We start from the raw sequence: 21725 nt of genomic DNA on the forward strand, positions 1-21725 counted from the left end.
CATATATCCCTATCCCATCAGCCCAGGGATCTGGAATAACTCAGCATTGTTTGTGTCCTCCAATGTTTATTTGGGGGCAGTAGTGGGGAGAGGTCTGACATCTCATGGAGGCCACTCTGTGGATCTGTGTCTTGATGGGATTAGGAGTAGAGTGCTGCGCATGCATCAGGAATGACTGGATCCAGGCCTCAGGTCGTTGACTGCCCTGCTTTGGACTCATTTGTAATACGGCCTCTGTGTGTTGAGGTCGCTGTAGACATCTGTCCTCTGGCCTTGGAGCTCCTAAGGGATGGACAGGGTGTGGACCATCAGTGAAAGGGCCACCAGGGTATGGACCAAATAAACTGAAAATCTAGCTTTCTTCCAGGGGCTGGCAAGGCCCCTGGCAGCTTTTTCAACTTTGTAGCCATGAAAGAGATCTGGGATTTTATTCAAGGGCATTCAATGTTCCCCTCTTCCCTGTGCCTCACCATTACGCCCCAGGCAAGGGGCCTTTGGGTGTGCTCTTCTCTCTGCCTGGAACACCAGTTCCCCAGATATTCCCATGGGAGGTTCCTTCTCCCCCCTTCTAGTCTCAGCTCATGGAATTTTCTCAGAGAGGCATTTCTTTTTTCCTTTGACCACATGGCATGTGGAACAGAGATCAAACCTGGGCCCCCTGCATTGGAAGCACAGAGTCTTAACCACTGGACCACCAGGGAATTCCCTGAGAGGCATTTCTTGGTTTCCTCATCTCTAGTTTCTCCTCCTCACACCCCAGTCATTGTCACATCAATCTGCTTTATTTTCTTCACACTGCCTCCCCAAGTGATCTTGCTAGTTTGCTTCAAGACTGTCTCTCCAGCTAGGATGTAAGCTCGCCAGCATCTAGCCTAAACAAGCCCTCAACAAATTTCACCAAAGGAATAATAAATTGGGGCTTTGCCCTAAAATGTCACTGCCTCCCAGTAACTGGGAATTCCCTTGAGTCTTCTGGTCCTCATGGAGCCAAACTTGAGATTCTTATACTTTACAGAGAGACTTTCAAGCCACAAGTGGGACAAACCAGAGCTGGTTGCAGACAAGTAAAACAGACTTCACAGAGCAGGGTTCACAGTGGGGGTGAGGTAAGGGTCTGTGGCCCCAAGATGCCGGCCTCAGATAGAATCCCTAAAATCACATACAAATGCCTGGTCTGGGAGTTCATCTTTCTGGAGAGGGTCTGTTTGTCTTCCATTAGATTCTCAGAGGAACTCATGACCCCGTAAAGGGTTAAGAATAACACTGACACGGTGTGGGAGATGGAAAGATGACATTTGCATCATGGTTCTTAGTTGCGGCCTGTGGGATCTAGTTCCCTAACCAGGGATTGAACCTGAGCTCCCTGCATTGGGAGCGTGGAGTCTTAGCCATTGGACCACCAGGGAAGTCCCTGTATCACAGCTCTTAAGGAGGGTTTCAAGGATACTTGCACTGCCCATAGATTATATACACAGTTTTACATTTTTAGTATGGATTTTTCAAAGGATTTTCTCTGGCTTTTGTCAGTTTCTCAAAAGGAGACAAGATCTGCTCCCTGCCCCCCACTATTAATTCTAAAACTCCTCATTTTAAAGTTACCAAATTGGGTTGAATTACATCCTCTGCTCTTCGGACTTCTCTGAGAAATCAGCATGTCCTGGGCTGGGCTTTTCCTGCCTTCTGGCTGAGGCAAATCATCCCTGAATTTCCCCTCCGTACATTTTAAACTGAGCCTAAGGTCATGACTGATCACTGAAAGCAGTTTTGGACGCTTCATCTTCAATGTTTGAGGAGCTCCTGAGAAAGTGGCTTCAGGGTCTGGGTTCTGCGGGGACTGCGGGAGGGCCATTTCGGACAGACAACCACAGGGCTGGAGTGAGAGATGAAGGAAGAACTTGGTTTCCTTACCTGATAAGGCGACTCTGTCTCCGGGATGTGCTGTTTCCGGGTCACTGCTTGGGGGTGGGGTGAGAATTGGGACTATTTTCTTGTTCCAAAGTCAGTCCCTCCATGACCTCCCTTTGGGTGGTTGTGACTTGGGAGCCTACCCTTCCCTTGCCAGGCAAGTCCTCAGAGGGTCCCAGGCCATCCCCAGCCAGCCCCACTCACCCTCCGTAGCCCCTCGCCCCCGAGGGACCAGCCGACCCAGGTAGTACACAGCCAGAGCGATGAGGAGGGTCAGCATCAGGTCCCCCAACACGATCCCTGCCAGCACGCCCGGGCTCACCGAGGAGCAGTTGCATTCTGGGAATGGATGTGGTACAGGAGTCAGGGGAGACCACCGGGAGTGGGAATTGGGAGGAGGTGTCAGTCATCGGAGGGGATGTGTGGAGAGACTGGGGAAGGGTCCAGAGGCGGAGTGATCTTTGGGAGGTAGGGCGGGGGATTGCAGGGTCTAGACCTACCACTCTGGGCCAGGACGAGGCTGAGACCTGAGGAGAGGAAAAGAAGGTAAACTGAGACACGAGTCTGTGACTGCGGAGTAGGCATAGAAGCTGGGGAGGGTGTCTCCTGATCCCCGGCGGGCACGAGAGGGACCTGGGGGCTGTCCTCAAGGCCTCTGGACTGTGTTCCTTCTACATCGACTTGTCCTTTCGCAACACTCTTAGAGTCCCCTCCCTCTGCTTCTCCCCGAGGCTAAATCTTGGGGTGGGTAGGGGCGCAGGCTCTGGGAGAGACTCATAGGGTTTGGGGGGCTGGGGATCTGCTGCAGTTCCAACACTCCCCCGCCCCACTTCGATTCTCTCTTTCCGCCCAGCTCCATGCCCTGCCCTGTGCTGAGCCCAGAAGCTGCAGAAGCCCCCAACTCACCACCCACAGTCAGAAGGAGAGATAGGAGCCTGTCGGAGGGTCTAAGGCCCTCCATGATGCAGGCAACGCTGCTGGACACCACAGTCCAAGGCGGGTGGGATGTGGCGTAGTGTCCAACCCAGTAAAGGAGGAAGTCTGAGGTGGGTGGTGGCAGGAGGGAGGAGGGGACAATGGGGGAGGAGGAACAGAGACAGGCAGACATCATCAAAGAGAATCAGGCCCAGACACCCCAGGCTGCAGCCTCCAGTGGTTAGAATGAAGGGCAATGGGCGCATGTGTCCATTCAACCTTCACCCCCAGACAGAGGTCTGCCATCGTTGTCACAGGAGGGGCTCTGGCTGACTGTGATTGGAGCTAATCTCTGCCTCTTCCTGGCTGGACAACCTTGAGCAAGTCACTCAACCTCTCTGGGCCTCAGTTTCCTCACCTGTAAAACAAGGAGTAAAATAGTACCTACTTTGAAGGGTGTTGTGGGGTCTAATGAATTTGTATCTCTAGAACAGGGTCTGACCCGTGTCAGCTTTTTATAAGCACCAGTTATATTTACGTGACAATCAGAACCTTGTAATGTTCATAGGATATTAAAAGAGACCACCAGGATATGGGTTTTAGTAATGCACAGGCACCCTGTCCAAGTGTTAATGCATTTAAACCCAAGCACACCATTCTGAGGTGGCTTCCCTGGTAGCTCAGTTGGTAAAGAATCCACCTGTAATTCAGGAGACCCTGGTTTGATTCCTGGGTTAGAAGATCACCTGGAGAAGGGATAGGCAACCCACTCTAGTATTCTTGGGTTTCCCTGGTGGCTCAGATGGTAAAGAATCCACCTGGAGTGTGGGAGACCTGGGTTCTATCCCTGGGTTGGGAAGATCCCCTGGAGGAGGGATAGGCTACCCACTCCAGTATTCTTGCCTGGAGAATCCCCATGGACAGAGGTGACTGGTGGGCTACAGTCCATGGGGTCCGGAAGAGTCGGACATGACTAAACAATGAAACACAGCACACCCTTCTGAGGAGGTAGATGCTTTTATTCCATTTTAGAGAAGGATAAAGACACTCACCCAAAGAGACACAGCAAATAAAGGTGGACATAGAACCCAGGACCCAAAGACAGATATCTGGCCCTTAAAGAAAAAGAGAAAAGAGCCAAGATGGAGGCGAGGGAAGGAGAAAGTGGTGACCAGGCAGAGAAAGAGGGAGAAGACTAGGCAGTCACACAGATCCACACAGCACAGACACAGGCCTAGGGCTTTGGGGTGAGGCAGGTGGGGGCAAGAGGTGACACTCAGCCAGGCTGGGCTGCCCCCGCCAAATGAGGAAGTGGCTGGAAGCCCGTACTGAGGGAGGCCACCCAGGAGATGACAAGGACTTTTAGCCCCAACAGGAGAGGAGCCACAGCTAGGGAAGGAGGAACCTGAGGTTAGGGGCTATAGGGGGATGGGCCAGCGGCAGGAAGCCCCGTCCAGGCAGCACACCCACAGCTCCCCGGGCCTGGGCTCAGGACAGAAAAAGGGGAAACTGAATGCCAGTCATGGGACAGAGTCTGAGTGACCTGTTGGAGTCGGGGGTGAGTATTTGGAGTCCGGAAGAGGGTCACAGCCGAGCCCCAGGCGGCACTGGCTATTAAACACTGCCACTGCCCAGGCCTGGCCGAGTCCTGTCACAGAAGAATCAACACGCCACTACCACCACCAGGTCTGGAGTGAGCAGAGCCTGCCTGCTCAGGCGTCTCAACGTGGCTGAAGTGCAGTGAGCCAGGGGCAATCAGGGACCAGAGGAAGTTCTGAGCCAGGAGGGCCCTGATCTGACTCAGGAGTCAACAGTCTTCCTCTGGCTGGGCGTGGGGACCTGACTATTGGGGGCAGGGGTGGGAGCAGGGGGCCAGGATGCGGCAGCAGTGGTCCAGTTTCTTGTGAGGATTTTGTGAGGTCCGTGAGAATCAGGCCTGCCTAGCACACAGTAAATGCTCAGTGAATGTTAATCATTATCAATATCATTGTTGTTATTGTTACTAGCAATTCAAGGCTTCCCAGGTGACTCAGTGGTAAAGAATCTGCAGACATGGGTTCAATCCTTGGGACAGGAAGATCTCCTGGAGAAGCAAATGGCAACCCACTCCAATATTCTTGCCTAGAGAACCCCAAGGACAGAGGAGACTGGCGGGCTATAGTCCATGGAGTCACAAAAGAGTCGGACACACCATAGTGACTGAACAATTCATGTCTCCAGTTCTGGGCTCCCCTTCAGAAAAAAATCCTCCTTCTACCTCTTAGTCTCAGCCTCCTGATCTGATTCTTCCAATTCCAGCCAGGCCCAGGCTGTCCCCAGTCTAACAGCCCCACAACCCAGGCACCATCCAATCAGATGTGGCTGCAGGGCTGGGTCGGAGTCTTGGGGTCCCCCTTTGGCTGCTGAGATGTGGGGAAGTCCGAGGTGTTCCAAGGGAATGGGCTGAGGTGGTGGCAATGTGAAGCATTCCAATATTTTAACCACAGGTACAGCTGTACTCCCCAGAAATGGAAATGGCAGCCCACTCCAGTGTTCTTGCCTGGAGAATTCCATGAACGGAAGAGCCTGGTGGGCTGCAGTCCATACAGCCCATGGGGTCGCAAAGAGTTGGACACAACTGAGTGACTAAGCACAAGCATAGCTGTACTGGAACAGACCCTAATATGCCAGTTGGTCTCCAGCCCAGGGTCTCCATCCCACTGGGGAAAGGAAGAGACAGAGATGGAGGGCAGACCCCTCCCCACAGTGCCCAACTCCAGGAAGCAGGGCTGCCCCGAACCCCACGAGATCTGTAAAGTGTCTCAGACTCTCTTGGCAGCAGCCCAAGTGTTGGGGTTGTTGACTTTCCCAGAAAACAAGCCATGGGTTGAGTCTGTGACAAGCTCGCCTCTGTGGAAGCTACAGTCCCTTCCCCGACTCCCTGCTTCCACTCTCCCCACCCCCACCAGCGTCCACCCTCCCCCCAGCAGCCAAGGGAAGCTTTCTGAAAAGTGAGGCAAATCACTTATTTTTTAAATGGCTGAAGGATTTGAACAGACACGTCACCAAAGAAGAGATGTGACTAGCCGAATAACACGTGAAAAAGCGTTCAACATCATTAGTCATGAGGGAAATACAAGCTAAAACCACAGTGAAACACCACTACACGCCCACTAGAGTGACGAAAATTAAAAAGACAGACCCTGTCAAGTGTCAGCAGACATGAGGAGCAGTTGGAAATGTGGAATAGAACCACCACCTTGGAAAAGAGCTTGGTAGTTTCTTATAAATTTAAATAGTCACAGGGACTTCTATGGAGGTCCGGTGGTTACGAATCTGCCCTGCAGTGCAAGGGGCATGTGTTCAATCCCTGATTGGGGACCTAGAATTCCACATGCCTTGCATGCCTAAGCTGCTGCAACACCACAATGGAATATCCTGAGTGTTGTAACTAAGACCTGACACTGCCCCCAAAATAAATACATATATTTAAAAATTTTAAATAGTCACCTACACATCAGATCAGATCAGATCAGATCAGTCGCTCAGTCGTGTCCGACTCTTTGCGACCCCATGAATCGCAGCACACCATCCAGCAATTCCACAAAGGAAGGCGTTTACTGCAGAGAACTGCAAACACATATTCAGGGACTTGCCTGGTGGTCCAGCAGATAGCACTCAGCACTCTCAGTGCAACCAGGCTGGTAGGGATGGGGCACCCGCGTTCAATCCCTGGTCCGGGAACCCACAACTAAGCCTACAAGCGTCAACTAAAGAACCCTGCACGTCCCAACTAAGGGCCCACGTGCCTCGGCGAGCACCCAGTGCAGCCAAAATAAATAATTAAATTTTTTTAATTAAAAAAAGAAAACATAAGTTTATATAAAGACCTGTCCATCTCTCTGTCCTCCCCTCTTTCCTCTCTTCCCCTTACTTCCCCTACTGGAGCTACACTGGCCTTCTTGCTGTTTCTCCAGTAAGTCAAGCTCATTCTCACCTCAGGGCCTTTATACCTGCTGTCCCCCATGCAGAATTTTCCTCTGGGCCTCTGGCCACTAGACTAAAGACTGTATCTCCTGGCTTCATTTGCATTTAAAAGGCCATATGACTTCACTCTGGCTGATGGGCCATGTTGGAAGTGAATGAGCAATGTATAGGCCATGGCTTTCATGGAAGGGTAGACTCCATCCTTCTTCAACTTTCTCATTTGCTGGAATTTCAATGATGGAGTGATCACATTAAAACAAGTGGACAAGGGCAACATAATAAGGACAAAAGAGCAACAGGATAGAAGGAACCTCGGTACCCATCACATTGGAGGAGCTCTGGACTCATGAGAGGGAGAAACTTCTACCTCATTTAAGCCACCCATGGTAGGTAGTCTCCAAAAACAGTCACCAAGATTTTCTTCATCTCAATATGCACATACTATCCCTCTCATCAAGAATTACAGAGGGCAAACTTCTCTGGTGGTCCAGTGGTTGGGACTCCACACACTTCCATTGCAGGGATAGTGAGGGGCACAGGTTTGATCCCTGGTCAGGGAACTAAGATCTCACATGCCATGTGGCATGGCCAAAAACAAATACATTTTTTTTTTAATTTCAATAAAACTTTATTTTAAAAAAATAGGATCACAAAACGGTCCATCCTGCCAAGTGGCAAAGGCTAGGGCTTACATAAGGGTTTGGACTTAAGTATCTAAATGCACACACTGGTCTAGACCCCACAGTGACATGTTTTGTAGACAAAGAAGATTGTGTGAAGCCCTGAGCTGTGAAACATGAACTCTGGGGAACCCCAGTGTGAATGAATGATCTTGCAGCCACATCTTTATGATTATAAGGAAGATTTATAGATGTTAAGCAGCATAGGTCACCCAGTACACAGTCTCCTACATCTCAGACATGTGCATATGTAACTTAATAACTCTCATCATAAGACCTGATACTGGGTTGCTCACAGCTCGTTTCAGTTCACTTTAGTTTCTCAGTCATGTCTGACTCTCTGGTACCCCAAGGACTGCAGAACACCAGGCTTCCTTGTCCATAATCAATTCCCCAAGCCTGCTCAAACTCATGGCCATCGACTGGTGATGCCATTCAACCATCTCATCCTTTATTGAACCCTTCTCCTCCCACCTTCAATCTTTCCCAGAATCAGGGTCTTTTCAAATAAGTCAGTTCTTCGCATTAGATGGCCAAAGTATTGGAGTTTCAGCTTCAGCATCAGTCCTTCCAATGAATATTTAGGACCAATTTCCTTTAGGATGGCCTGGTTGGATATCCTTGCAGTCCAAGGAACTCTCAAGAGTCTTCTTCAACACCACAGTTCAAAATCATCAATTCTTTGGCAGTCAGCTTTCTTTACAGTCCAATCCTCACATCCATACATGACTAATGATTCTTGTCTTGAAATTCAACAATATTGACGCAGGGACTGTCTTGGTGGTCCAGCGGTTAAGACTCCACCTTCTAAATCACAGAATGTTGGGTTCCTTGCACGGTCGGAGAACCAAGATCATGGGTGGCCTGGAGCAACTAAGAGCTCCTCAGCTGCAAGCCTCGGGAAGGAAACTGAGGTGTCCTGGTCACAGGGAAATCCCAGAGGACACAGCGTGTCCAGTGAGCAATCCTGGGAGGGCCGAGGTGCAGAGCTGCAAACTGAGCAAAAGTCTCCGCTCTAGCCATCTCAACAAATACATTTTTAAAAACTTCCCTGGTGGCGAACTCAAACCAGGGTTCTGTGACAATCTAGAAGGGTGGGATGGGGAGGGAGGCAGCAGGAAGTTTCAAGAGAGAGGGGATATATATACACCTATGGCTGATTCATGTTGATGTATGGCAGAAATCAACATAATATTGTAAGGCAATTATTATTCAATTAAAAATAAATAAATTAAAAAAAAACCCTACCATGGTGGTCTAGTGACTAAGTCTCCATGCTCCCAACACAGGGGGCCCAGGTTTGATCACTGGCCAGGGAACTACATCCCACATGACACAGCTGAAAGATCCTTTGGGCCACAACTAAGACAAACATATATATATATTTAAGTTACAGAGCCCATTTCCCTTCCCCTTGAATCTGAGCCAAATTCATGACTTGCTTGGATTTAGATCACAGTGAAAGTGCTGCTGTGCCAGTTCTGAGCCTGGGCTGTAGGAAACCTTACCGCTTTTGCTCTTACTCTCCTGGAATCCAGCTGCCATGCTGTAAGGAAGTCCAAGCTCCCTTCCTGGAGAGTGAAGTCATACAAAGAGGCCCTAGAGGATGAGATATCATGAGGAGAGAAAGGCCACAAGGATAAGACCCAAGGCACCCGGCAGACAGGAAGTGCCCAGGGCTCCAAAAGATCCAGTCATCTTGGATCTTCTGTGCCCTTCCAGCCACCAGCTAAATGCAGAGCCCCTTGAGTGACCCCCAGGCAATACCACATGAAGCAGAAGAATCATCCCATCAGCTCACAGTATAGAATCATGAGAAACAATGTTGTTTTAAGCCACTACATGTTGGGATGGTCTGTTACAAAGCAGACAATGGAAACAGCCCTGGTACTTTGGGGGACCTTGTGCGTGTGTGTGCATTAAGTCCCTTCACTTGTGTCCGATTCTGTGACCCCACAGACTGTAGCCTGCCAGGCTCCCCGGTCCATGGGATTCTCCAGGTGAGAATACTGGAGTGGGTTGCCATGCCCTCCTCCAGGGAATCTTCCCTACCCAGGAATCAAACCAGCGTCTCTTATGTCTCTGGCATTGGCAGGAGAGTTCTTTACCACAAGAGCCACCTAGGAAGCCCTAGAGGGCAGGGAACCTTGCAACTACAACCAACTCTGTAGTTTCAAATGCCCTGCTTGAACTAGCTGAGTTCACAGGGTGAAGTTTGTGAAGATTTGGAGATTAGTGCACACGTGATCAAAGAGGAAAGCCGAGCACCCAAATATCAGAGGGAAGGAAATGATGGAATTTTGGATGAATCTGAATGGACACACACCCGTACCACAGCTGCAAGGAAAAGTGGGAAAATGAATTTCTGAGGAGGTTGAATTCATAAGGTAAGAAATTCCTAAAAAGTAGAAGACAGCCAAAAAAAAAAAAAAACTGAGATGATGTTCAGAGGGCTCTGGACGTCTGGGATAGAAGGCATGAGAATTGTCCAAAATACCAGGGGAACCAATCCATCCAGCCTGCCTTATCCTTCCTAGGTAGGATAATAGTTTGATTCTTTGGTTAAAACAAAAAGAAAAACCACAGTGAGATACTACTCCACATCTATTAGAATGGCAAACAACAGCAATAAATGGACAATATCTAGAGCTGCCAAGGATGTGAACAGTTGGAACTCTCATGCATTGTTGACAGGAGTGCAAAATAGTACAGATACTTTAGATAACAGTTCAGTTGTTTCTTATAAAGTTAAACATATTCTTACTGTATGATCCAACAATACCATTCCTAGGTATTTACCGAAGAGAAATGAAAACTTAAATTCACATAAAAAGCAGTTTGCCATATGAATAGTGGCTTTAGTCATAATGTCCAAACTAGAAACAACCCAAGTGTTCTTCAGCAGATGAATGGACAACCTGTGGTATATCCATACAATGGAATCCTGTTTGGGATGCGTGCTAAATTGCTTCAGTGGTGTCTGACTCTCTGTGAGTTGGACACAACTTAGCAACTGAAAAGTAACAGTGTATTTGTCAAACCCATAGAACAGTACACTAAAAAGGATGAATTTTACCCTATATTAGTTCTATGTGCATTCATGCTTGGTTGCTCAGTTGTGTCTGACTCTTTGAGACCCCTTGGACTGTAGCCCCACCAGGCTCTGCTGTCCATGGGATTTCCCAGGCAAGAATACTGGAATGAGTTACCATTCCCTCCTCCAGGGGATCTTCCCGACCAGGGATCGAATTTGAGTCTCCTGCATCGGCAGGCGGATTCTTTACTACTGAGCCACCAGGGAAGCAAGGTTGAATGCCTCATCAGCAGATATTGTTCTTTTCCCCTTCTACTGGAATAGCATTTGGAATCAGACATCTGGTCCCCTGGCCAAGACTATGTTTCTCAGTCTCTTTGGAGCCAGGTGAGGCCTCATAACTGTCTTCTGGAGGATAGAATGAGGCAAGAAACAAAGCAGGCAACGTCAGGTTGTGTTTCTAAAGGTAAAAGTGAGACTCTCCCTGTCTCTGCCCTTCCTCTTGGCTGGAGTGTGGCCCTGACGCTGGCAGTCGGCATGCATCTTAGACCACAGTGGCTGAGTTTTCATTCATAAAATGAAGGTCTTTTAAATATAATTAAGGTAATGCTTGATGGATTTACCAATTGTGGTTCACCCATATCATCAATGCAGTCATTACGAATGAATTAGAACTCTACAAGCTGATTTGAAGGGATTTTAACTGAGAAAAGCTAGATGCAGAGAAGTGATTCTATTGGTGGTACGAGTGCAGTGATTAAAATGAATCCCTTATAAATATATATGTATATATATGTTTGCATATTTGAGTGACAGTGGGGAAAACTACCTTAGGATACACTCAGGCTGTTAACGTTGGCAACACTGGTGACCTCGGTCAGGATAGGAGATGGGGAAGGGTAAACACAAAATAGGGTTGAATGTAAAGGAACTACGTGAAAACAACAGTGTGTATAACATGATGCCGTTTATATAAAATGATATATGTAAAACTGTGCATATCTGAATAGAAAGAAGTATGAATGTGTAGTCAAGTAAATGTCAACAGTGGTATCTCTGGGCAATGGGATTTAGATCATTTAGATTTTCTTATTTTTAAAAACTTGGTTGTCTTTTTTTTTTTACAGGGGATTTTTTAGTATATATAATTGGGGGAAAAGATATTTTAATTTCAGAAAGCATAACAAATTCAATTTTGCAGAAGAAAAAATAATAGGACTTTTTCTGCCAGGAATGGTGTTCTAAATAAACCAAAAACCATCTCCATTGGAGAACAGATAAAAATGCAGGATGAAATCTATGGGGGGAAAATTATTAAAAGCAGCAAAACACTAGTTAGAGGGAGGGCTTCCCAGGAGGTTCAGTGGTAAAGAATCCATCTGCCAATACAGGAGACATGAGAGATGCGGGTTTGACGCTTATGTTGGGAAGACCCCCTGGAGAAGGAGATGGCAACTCACTCCAGTATTCTTGCCTGGGAAATCCCATGGACAGAGGAGCCTGGCGGGTTACAGTCCATGGGGTCTCAAAGAGTTGGACATAATTGAGCACACACACCAATAAGAGGGTAAGGAAATAGTATTGAAAACTCTGAATAAAACAAGAGCGGAGTTCAAAACTCAAATGCCTTTGGGACAAATGCCTTCTTCCATGCAAAAGATGGTTTGAGCAAAAGTAAAGGCCCAGATCCACCCAGACTGGACAGTCTGAACCTCAGCTCTTCCTTTTAAGCTGAGACCTGAGGTCATCAAGGTAAGAATGAACCAGGAGGGACTTCCCTGGTGGTCCAGTGGCTAAGACTCTGCACTCCCAATGCCCAGGGCCTGGATTCAATTCCTGGTCAGGAAACTAGATCCTACGTGCCACAACTAAGAGTTCGTATGCTGCAGCTAAAGATCCTACATGACAAAACCAAGGCAGATGAGCCCAGGTGTCACAACCAAGACCGGGTGCAGCCAAATAAATATTTCAAAAAATCTTCTGATGAAGAGCACTACCAAAAACCTACAGCAAGCATCATTTATGGTTAAGTATTAAAATATTGGGGCTTCCCAGGTGGCACCAGTGGTAAAGAACCTGCCTGCCAATGCAAGAGACTTAAGAGACGCAGGTTTGAGATGTGGGTTTGATCCCTGGGTTGGGAAGATCCTCTGGCTGAGGGCATGGTAACCCACTCCAGTATTCTTGCCTGGAGAATCCCATGGACAGAGGAGCATGGCGGGCTATAGTCCGTAGGGTCACAAAGAGTCAGACATGACTGAAGTGACTTAGCACACATGCATTTAAATATTTAATGGTTAAATATTAAAAGTTTTCCTTCTAAGTGTGGAATAAGACAAAGAAAGATGCCTGTTGTTATTGCTTCTTTTCAACTTTGTCCTGGAAACCTTAACTCTGAAGTAAAGCAGGAAAATAAATAAAAAATTATTGGCATCATTATTAATAGATTATGTGATTCTGGCTAAAGAATGTTCAGAAGACTCTACAGACTAATTTATTAAAATTCATAACAGAACTTAGCTAGGTAACTGGATATAAAATCAATGTATAAAAATCAATTTTATTGCCACATACCAGTCATAAACCAAACAAAGGTGGAGAAAAGTAGCCATCTATATTAGCGTAAAGGATCAAGTGACTGGTAATAAATCTAACAAACGGTATGAAAAGCCTATATAAGGGAACTTTGTAAAAGACTTTTTAAAAAATCTAGATAATGGTTTGATATACCATGTTATTGGATTTGGATAGCAGTTTCCCTTGAATTTACCTATATGTTCTATCCATTCATAATCTAGATTTTAAAAGCTTTTTTCTGTGCAACTTGCAGGTGGATTCTAAATTTTATACTAAAATCAAAGAGCCAATTATAACAAAGATACTCTTGGTGAAAAAACAAGGAGATAGTTTCCACCCTAGCTGATATCAAAACTTTTTATAAAGCCAGACTTCTCTGGTGGTCCAGTGGCTAAGACTCCATGCTCCCAATGCAGGGGCTAGGGTTTGATCCTTGGCCAGGGAACAAGATCCCAAATGCTACAACTAAAGATTCCACTGCTGCAACTGAGACTCAGTGCAATCAAATGAATAAATAAAAATAAATATTTTTAAAAAGACTTGTAAAGCAATGGAAATTAATTCAATGATTGGTGAACTAGAGTAGAGATTCTAGAAGTATACCTATGTACATATGGCCCCCTGACTTGTGATAGAGGTTTTTACTGCAAAAAAAAGAGAAAAAGACGATCTTTTCAATAAATATACTGAGTTTGCTATCTAATTGGATGAAAATTACATTAGACTCCTACCTCATACTAAGCACAATAATCAACTTTAGGTAGATCACAGACCCAAATTGAAAAATAAAATGAAAAAGTTTTAAAAGATAATGTAGCATAACTGCAAGGAAGAGAAAAGATTTCTCCTTTTTTAATTTTTAAAAATTGAAGTATAGTTGTTTTAAAATGTGTTAATTTCTGCTGCACAGTTAAGTGATTCAGTTATACATAGACATATTATATACATACTTTTAAAATCTTCTTTTCCATTGTGGTTTAACACAAGATATTGAATACAGTTCCCCATGCTATACAGTAGGACCTTGTTGTTTATCCATTCCATATATAATAGCTAACATCTGCTAAGATTTCTTTTTTTTTTTAATTTTTTTTAAATTTTATTTTATTTTTAAACTTTACATAATTGTGCTAAGATTTCTTAATCAAGACTCAAAAAGCACTAACTACAAAAGACAAGATTGTTACATTTGGCTAATCAATGTTAATAATTTGTATTCATCAAAAGATGTCTTAGAGTGATATGGTTATATATTTATATTTTAAAAGGTCTTTATTGCTTAGAGATACTTACTAAATTTTCTTTGATAAAATAATAAGACTTTTAGAATTTGCATAAAATAACCCAAGGGGGAAGAAGTGCAGGTAGAGAGGAAATGAGATTGGCTATATACTGACAGGCTTCTCTGGTGGCTCAGTTGAAAAGAATCTGCCTGCCAATACAGAGGCGTAAGTTCGATCCCTGGATCGGAAAGATCCCTGGGAGAAGGAAATGGCAGCTCACTCCAGCATTCTTGTCTGGGTAATCCCATGGACAGAGGAGCCTGGCAGGCTACAGTTCATGGGGTCACAGAAAAGTGAGACATCACTCAGCGACTAAACAACAAATACACTGACAATTGTTGAAGCTGCTAATAAGCCTATGGGAATTCATTACACTGTTCTCTCCACTTTGGTGTATGTTTTGAGATTTTCCATTAAAAAGATACCATTACCAAATGGTCAGAGTGGGAGAAGATATTTCCAACATATGATGTAGACTAAGGATTTGAGTAGGGGATATAGAAGTAACTCCTTCAAAAACAAACAGCCAACCCCAAAAGAAAAGTGAGCAGAACTCTTAAGCAGACCCTTTACATAGGAGGAAATCCATATGGCAGTAAAGGTATCAATAGGTTCTGAAGTTCAGTGGGAAATGTGAATTAAAACACCTACCCCTCAGAACTTTCTGACTGGTCCGGAGGTTAAGACTCCACGCTTTCAAAGCAGGGGACAAAGGTTTGATCCCTGGCGGGGGAGCTAAGATCCCACATACCATGCGGTGAGGCCAAAAAAGGACACCTTCCCCTCTATATCTGGAAATGACAAAAATGGCAAAATCTGACAATACCACGTGTGGGTGCTAAAAGATAGGGAGCAACCAAAACTCCCATGCACTGCAGAAGGAGTGAGTGGCAGTGGTTTAACCACTTTGGGAACAATTTGGCATTGTTATTCCCAGTGACTCAGAACTTCTGCCTCTCTATCTATATCCTAAAGAGACTGGTGGATGGACACCAGGAAGCCTGTGCAAAGCTCTTCATAGCTGTCCTACTTGCAAAGCCCTTCAAGGGAATCAACACAAATGTTCATCAGAGGAAGATGGATACGTACTTTGTAGTAGATTCACACCATGGGACATTATGTGATAACGAGAATAAATATCTTGACTGCGTAGAATAAACACAGTAGGTACTAGTACTTGTCACAACATGGATTTATCTCACAAACAGAATGTTGAGTGAAAGGAAAAAGCATATATGAAAGAGTATATGCAATATGGTTCCCATTTACATAGAGTTTTAAAAGAGTCCAGATTAGACTATAGTGTTTAAGAAGCACACGTAGGTAGCAAGACTACTAAGAAAACCAAAGAAAGGATTCCATCAAGTCTAAATGGTGGTAACCTGTCAGAAAGGAGGAAGTTTTATGAATAAAATAGGACAAAACATTTTCTAGAATGCATCAATGACATCTTTTTTTTTCCCCACTGTGGATGTGTATGCATGAGTGTTCACTCAATGATTCATTATCCTGTGCTTTTGCTTTTTGTTTGGGGGGTTTTGTGGGCTTTTTTTTTGATAGGTGTTTGATATGTCACAATAAATAAAATTTAAAAGATCTTAATGCTTGCTCATTATGAAACTTTTGAAAAATACAGCAAGATACAATAATAAAAATGAAAAAAAACACTTCACCTACATCTGAGAGACAATCTCATTACGGTATTTTGTTGTATTTCCTTCCTGTCATTTTACTGAATATATTTTTATATATTTCTGACCATATCATATGTGCAAATCTGCATGCTGCCCATCTTTGCAAACAGCTTGTATTTACCTGATCAGATCAGATCAAATCAGTCGCTCAGTCGTGTCCGATTCTTTGCGACCCCATGAATCACAGCATGCCAGGCCTCCCTGTCCATCACCAACTCCTGGAGTTCACTCAGACTCACGTCCATCGAGTCAGTGATGCCATCCAGCCATCTCATCCTCTGTCGTCCCATTCTCCTCCTGCCCCCAATCCCTCCCAACAAGGAGCTATATTCTCTTTGACTGGTCATTCGGGACCTGACCTCACTGTACACATCTGCTCTTTGCCCTGGGAAAAGAGCAAAGAGATGACCTTCAGAATAAAGTAGACACCAAAGCTAAGATTTTATTTCTCAATTCATCTATGCTCAAGAAGAACCATAGGATGAGTCTCCATTTTCCTTTTCCCCGTCCCACATGAAGAACATAGAATATGGATGTGGTGGGAGCAACCTAGGACCACTCAGGCCAGGGCACTCCCCTAGGAACAGGAGAGCCATTGGTCAAAGCAGCTTGGCTCTCTGATGCCATGAAGCCTCCATACTGACACCATGAAGCCTTGGACTGTTTATGCTTGGTCTATTGGTTCAGTTCAGTTCCATTCAGTCGCTCAGTCGTGTCCAACTCTTTGCAACCCCGTGGACCACAGCACGGCAGGCCTCCCTGTCCATCACCAACTTCCAAAGTTTACCCAAACTCTTGTCCATCGAGTTGGTGTTGCCATCCAACCATCTCATCCTCTGTTGTCCCCTTCTCCTCCTTCCTTCAATCTTTCCCAGCATCAGGGTCTTTTCAAGTGAGTCAGCTCTTCACATCAGGTGGCCAAAGTATTGGAGTTTCAGGTTCAACATCAGTCCTTCCAATGAACACTCAGGACTGATCTCCTTTAGAATGGACTGGTTGGACCTCCTTGCAGTCCAAGGGACTCTCAAGAGTCTTCTCCAACACCACAGTTCAAAAGCATCAATTCTTCAGTGCTCAGCTTTCTTTATAGTCCAACTCTCACACCCATACTTTACTACTGGAAAAACCATAGCTTTGACTAGACGGACCTTTGTTGGCAAAGTAATGTCTCTGCTTTTTAATATGCTTTCTAGGTTGGTCATAACTTTTCTTCCAAGGAGTATGCATCTTTTGATTTCATGGCTGCAGTCACCATCTCCAGTGATTTTGGAGCCAGAAAAAATAAAGTCAGCCACTGTTTCCCCATCTATTTGCCATGAAGAGATGGGACCGGATGCCATGATCTTAGTTTTCTGAATATTGAGCTTTAAGCCAACTTTTTCACTCTCCTCTTTCACTTTCATCAAGAGGCTCTTTAGTTCTTCACTTTCTGCCATAAGGGTGGTGTCATCTGCATATCTGAGGTTATTGATACTTCTATTGGTTAGAGAGAAATAAAGTTCTCCTTTGTTTAAGCTACTGTTTTATTGTATTCTGTTATGGATTCGTATCGTACCTAACCTGAAAGTGAAAGTGTGAGTCCCTCAGTCATGTCAGACTCTTTGCAACCCCCTGGACTGTAGCCCTCCAGGATCCTCTGTCCATGGAATTCTTCAAGCAAACCTACTGGAATGGGTTGCCATTTCCTCCTCCAGGGGATCTGTGGTACCTAACCTAGACCCTACCTAAATGTTCACATGTAAACAATTTTTCGTGTTTCCGGAATCTCAGACACATCAGTTTTAATTGGTTCATAATATTGTATCCTGTGAAAGTGTTGAATTTTTCATTCACTCATCCATTCATTCATTTATTCCACATGTATTTGTTGAGTGCTTACTGGGCCCCTAGTTGGTGAAATGGTGAACAAAACTGCCTTCCTGGAGCTTACAACCTAGAGAAGGAAGACAAGTGATATACAAGAAAACAAATAAATCAACACAATAACCCTTCTCTACTTTCAGATACAGCATGTTCCCAAACATGTTGTAGAGACTAATTGCTCACTAACACCACTCTCCGTTGCCCCTTTGGGACTGGACTACATCCTCCCTTGCAATTGGTTATGTGAACCAAAGAGCTAGTGTGCAGATGTGTGTCCGACCTCCAGGTGTGATCCCCAAGACCTCCCACGTATGCCCCTCCTCTCTTTCAACATTCACTGATGGAGAGGATGAGGGGTGGGAGCAAGGGAGCTAAAGGAGCCCAGAGCTGCCAGATGGGGTAGCTCTACCCCACTGACTGCATCATGCTATCCTGTGGCGGGGGGGGGGGGGGGAAGGTTGTATCAAGCCACTGAGACTTGGGGAAGAAGACTTACTTCTTCGAGTAACAACTGCTATTAATTTGGGACTTCCCTGGTGGTCCAGTGGCTAAGACTCTGGGCTCCCAATGCAAGCGGCCCAGGTTTGATTCCTGGTCAGGGAACCATATTCCACATGCCGAAACTAAGACCTTGTACACTCAAATAAATAAGTAAATAAATTTTTTAACTGCTAGTAATTTACCTTTCCTCATACACGTGAAGAAAGGGCTCTGGTAGACTGCAAAAATGGCTCCAGTTTTTCACCCCTTCCTGTCTCCTTGCCCTTTGCCATCTGATTTCACAGCCACTTCCATCAAAGGGAGGAATCTATTTCCCCACCCCTTGATCTGAGTAAGTCTTGGGCCATGAGGTGGCCAATAGAATGAGGTGGAAGAAATGACTTGATAGTTGACAACAGTTGCTGAAAAACTGAAAATAGAGGGATACATAAATTTGTTTAGCAAAAAATACCTAGGAGGGCCCTTCTTATTACAGTTATCATGGACACTAGCATGTTAATTAAAGCTCCTGCATCTCACTTAGCTTCATTCAAGTCAGCATTTCCCACATTCATTTTATTAAGGAGGCTTTTATTCTCAAATACCAATTAATATCCCATGAACCTTTGTCAAATGCTAGTAGGTCATAGTTAAATTATTCCCAATTTGGTTTTGTTTGTTTTGCTTTATTAAAAAATGGTGCCATAGAGACTTCCCTGGTGGTCCAGTGGTTAAGAATCCACCTTGCAACACAGCGAATGCAGGTTCAATTTCTGGTCTGGGAACTAAGATCCCACATGCCACAGGGGAACTGAGCCCCCTGCACCACAATGACTCAAGCCCATGCACCCTAGAACCCATGTTCCGCAACAAGAGAAGCCACCGCAAGAAGTCAACGATCAAGCACAGCCAAAAATAAATATATAAATAAATTAAAAAAAATTTTTAATGATGCCATAAAAATCCTTGGGGTGAAATCCTTTTCCACTTGCCAGATTCTTTCCAGTAGTGTAAATGATGAATTAACAGATATGAGCATTTTCATTTTTTTTTTTTAGATATGAGCATTTTCAAGTTTTAGACTTGGGGCCCAATCCTTCTCTATAAAAATCACTCCCCTTCACACCCCGATTGTGGTGAATGTGAACAGGGTCTCCCATTTCCCTGAACTCTCCTCACCAAAGGGAACCACATTTCAAACATCATTGCTGATTTGACAGGCAACGGGCTGCCTCTCAGTATTTCAAAGGGCAAATTATTTGAATATTACCAGGGATAAACTTGGCTTTTATCTTTTTTGGCTCTTTATGTTTCTTCTTTGAATTGTCCTTTCATATTAATTGCCCATCTTTCTTTTGGGTACTGGCTTTTCCTGTTAATTCCACGTTAATTTATTAATAGGTTTATCACTTTTCTGTTATACCTGTTGCAAATATTTTTCTCTACTAGTTCACTTCAATTTTAGTCATGCCTTTTTTAAAATAATAATTTTTGTTTGTTTTTAGTCGGTATGTGGGGTCTTAGTTCCCCAACCAGGGATTGAACCAGCACCCACTGCATTAGGGAGCAAGGAGGCTTTACCTTTGGAATGCCAGGGAAGTCCCTAGTCATGCCCTTTTCAAACATATGGGATACTCAACTTTGTATACAGTCAAATCTGTCAATCTTTTCCTTTATAATTTATTCTCTCTCTCTTTTTTAAACAGGATTTTTTCTCAGCCACACCCAGTGGTAGGCATGCGGGATCTCCAGGGATCAAACTCACGCCTCCTGCAGTAGGAGCATGGAGTCTTAACCACAGGACCGCCAGGGAAGTCCCTGTGATTTGCTCTCTTAAAGTTCAGAAAGTCTTTCCCAACCCAGAGGTTATTAAATATTTATTTCATCTTCAAGATTTTTATTGTGTAATTTTCTTCCCACATTTTACTCTAGTCCATCTGGAATTTATTTTCATTTATCATGCAAGATGAGGCTCCAAATTGATATTTTCCCCCAAATGGCTGAGACATAAACCCAACTGGTGTGACATTATGCTTCTGTTCAATAATAGTCTTGCTTTCTTTACTGTCTTTAGCCAGTCATTCTGGTATATTACCCAGGATGATTGCTCTTACACTGACATCACAGTTCATATTATATGAGTTCCATGATTTTGTCTATCTTGTCACCAGTGTATCCACAGTACCTTGGCATATGGCAGGATCTCCATAAATATCTAGTGAAAGAATAAATGAGTGAATGAATGAATGAGTGAGTGAGCAAATAAATGAATGTATACAATATGCTGGTCCTGATCTGGGCACTGAGTGTGTTTATGTTGGTGATAACATTCTGCCCGTTCCTCTGTGAGGCCCAAGGAGGAGTAGGAAACAGTTTAATCAGCTTATATCAGGTAGCCACTGCTGCATAATGAAATTCCTCACAACTAATGGCTTAAAACCACAATGGAGGGCCAACTCTTCCCTCAGGGGCAGAGTCAGGCGGGCCTAAATCGGCAGCCAGCCACTAAGGGCGCTTTCTTAAGCTCTGTGAGGAATGGCTGGGACGAGACCAAACAGACAGGAAGTTGGGCACTTACTTGTGGCAGTGCATAGCACAAGCCTTTCAGGAGGGAGAGAACACCCAGACTGCAGAGCCTGAGGCCTGCAGTCAGGTGTACAAGAGCTTAGCCTGGCTCCATTCAAACTACTGCAAACACAAGTACCCTCACCTCAGACACACAAGCTTCAGTGGCCTGTCCTTGGAAGAGTACAAACTGATCCTGTCCACAGATATGTTGGACGAGTTTAAGGAGATGAATAAAGGCATGTGGAAGAAACGGCAGAAGTTTGTCCCCAAGAAGCCCAATGAGAAGCACAAAGCCTAGGCTCAGGCCTTATAGCCCTGCCTACCTAACCATGAAGTCATGTATGTTACCATTATCAATAAAACACCCTGATTTTTCCCATTAAAAAAAAGAACAGCAACTTTATTTGCTCACTGTCCTGCGTTTCAAGAATTCGAAAAGGACGCAGCAGAGATAGTTGTCTCTGCTCCACAGGATGTCAGCTCTGGCTAGGACACCCAAGGGAAAAGAATCCAAGGGGCTTCTTCGCTTGTGAGCCTGGTGCTTTGGGAAAAGCTCAAATGGCTAAGGGATAACTCGAACAACTGCACTGGGGTCATACATCAGGGACATCTATTCTCACTCTCACCTGGCTTCCTTAGGTCTCCACGTGGCCTTTCCATGTGGTCTCCCCAGTGTGGAGCTCAGAGCTCCTGAGCACACAAAAGCAGAAGCTCCCAATCTTAAGGTTTAGGCCAGAACTGGCTGCGGGGGGCGGTGACT

The 21725-nt window shown here is 45.0% G+C and overlaps 1 protein-coding gene and 1 non-coding gene across 3 annotated transcripts; one reads left to right on the forward strand and one right to left on the reverse strand.

Annotated features, from left to right (window-relative positions):
• Positions 1-46: 46 nt before the first annotated feature.
• TYROBP (transmembrane immune signaling adaptor TYROBP) lies at positions 47-3028 on the reverse strand. Of its 2 annotated transcripts, none has more exons than XM_005218906.5 (5): positions 2812-3028; positions 2406-2432; positions 2110-2244; positions 1909-1952; positions 47-282 (listed from the first exon to the last, which is right to left on the reverse strand). In XM_005218906.5, exons 1-5 carry the CDS (start codon positions 3014-3016, stop codon positions 217-219), a joined length of 477 nt encoding a protein of 158 aa, XP_005218963.2. In that variant the 5' UTR covers positions 3017-3028; the 3' UTR covers positions 47-216.
• Positions 3029-4123: 1095 nt separating this feature from the next.
• LOC100296458 (ubiquinol-cytochrome-c reductase complex assembly factor 2) lies at positions 4124-21386 on the forward strand. Its single transcript, XR_003030513.2, has 2 exons — positions 4124-4145; positions 20908-21386. It is a non-coding gene; the product is annotated as a ubiquinol-cytochrome-c reductase complex assembly factor 2 (transcript).
• The last annotated feature ends 339 nt before the right edge of the window (positions 21387-21725 follow it).

This window comes from Bos taurus, chromosome 18 (assembly GCF_002263795.3).
Source record: "Bos taurus isolate L1 Dominette 01449 registration number 42190680 breed Hereford chromosome 18, ARS-UCD2.0, whole genome shotgun sequence".
Lineage (NCBI taxonomy): Eukaryota > Metazoa > Chordata > Mammalia > Artiodactyla > Bovidae > Bos > Bos taurus.

Coding starts and splice junctions, on each gene's coding strand:
- TYROBP (XM_005218906.5), bottom strand. CDS start 3,016: ATGATGTCTGCCTGTCTCTGTTCCTCCTCCCCCATTGTCCCCTCCTCC. Junction 2,433..2,811: donor TCTCCTTCTGACTGTGGGTG/GTGAGTTGGGGG, acceptor TCCTCTCCTCAG/GTCTCAGCCTCGTCCTGGCC. Junction 2,245..2,405: donor CCTCGTCCTGGCCCAGAGTG/GTAGGTCTAGAC, acceptor ATCCATTCCCAG/AATGCAACTGCTCCTCGGTG.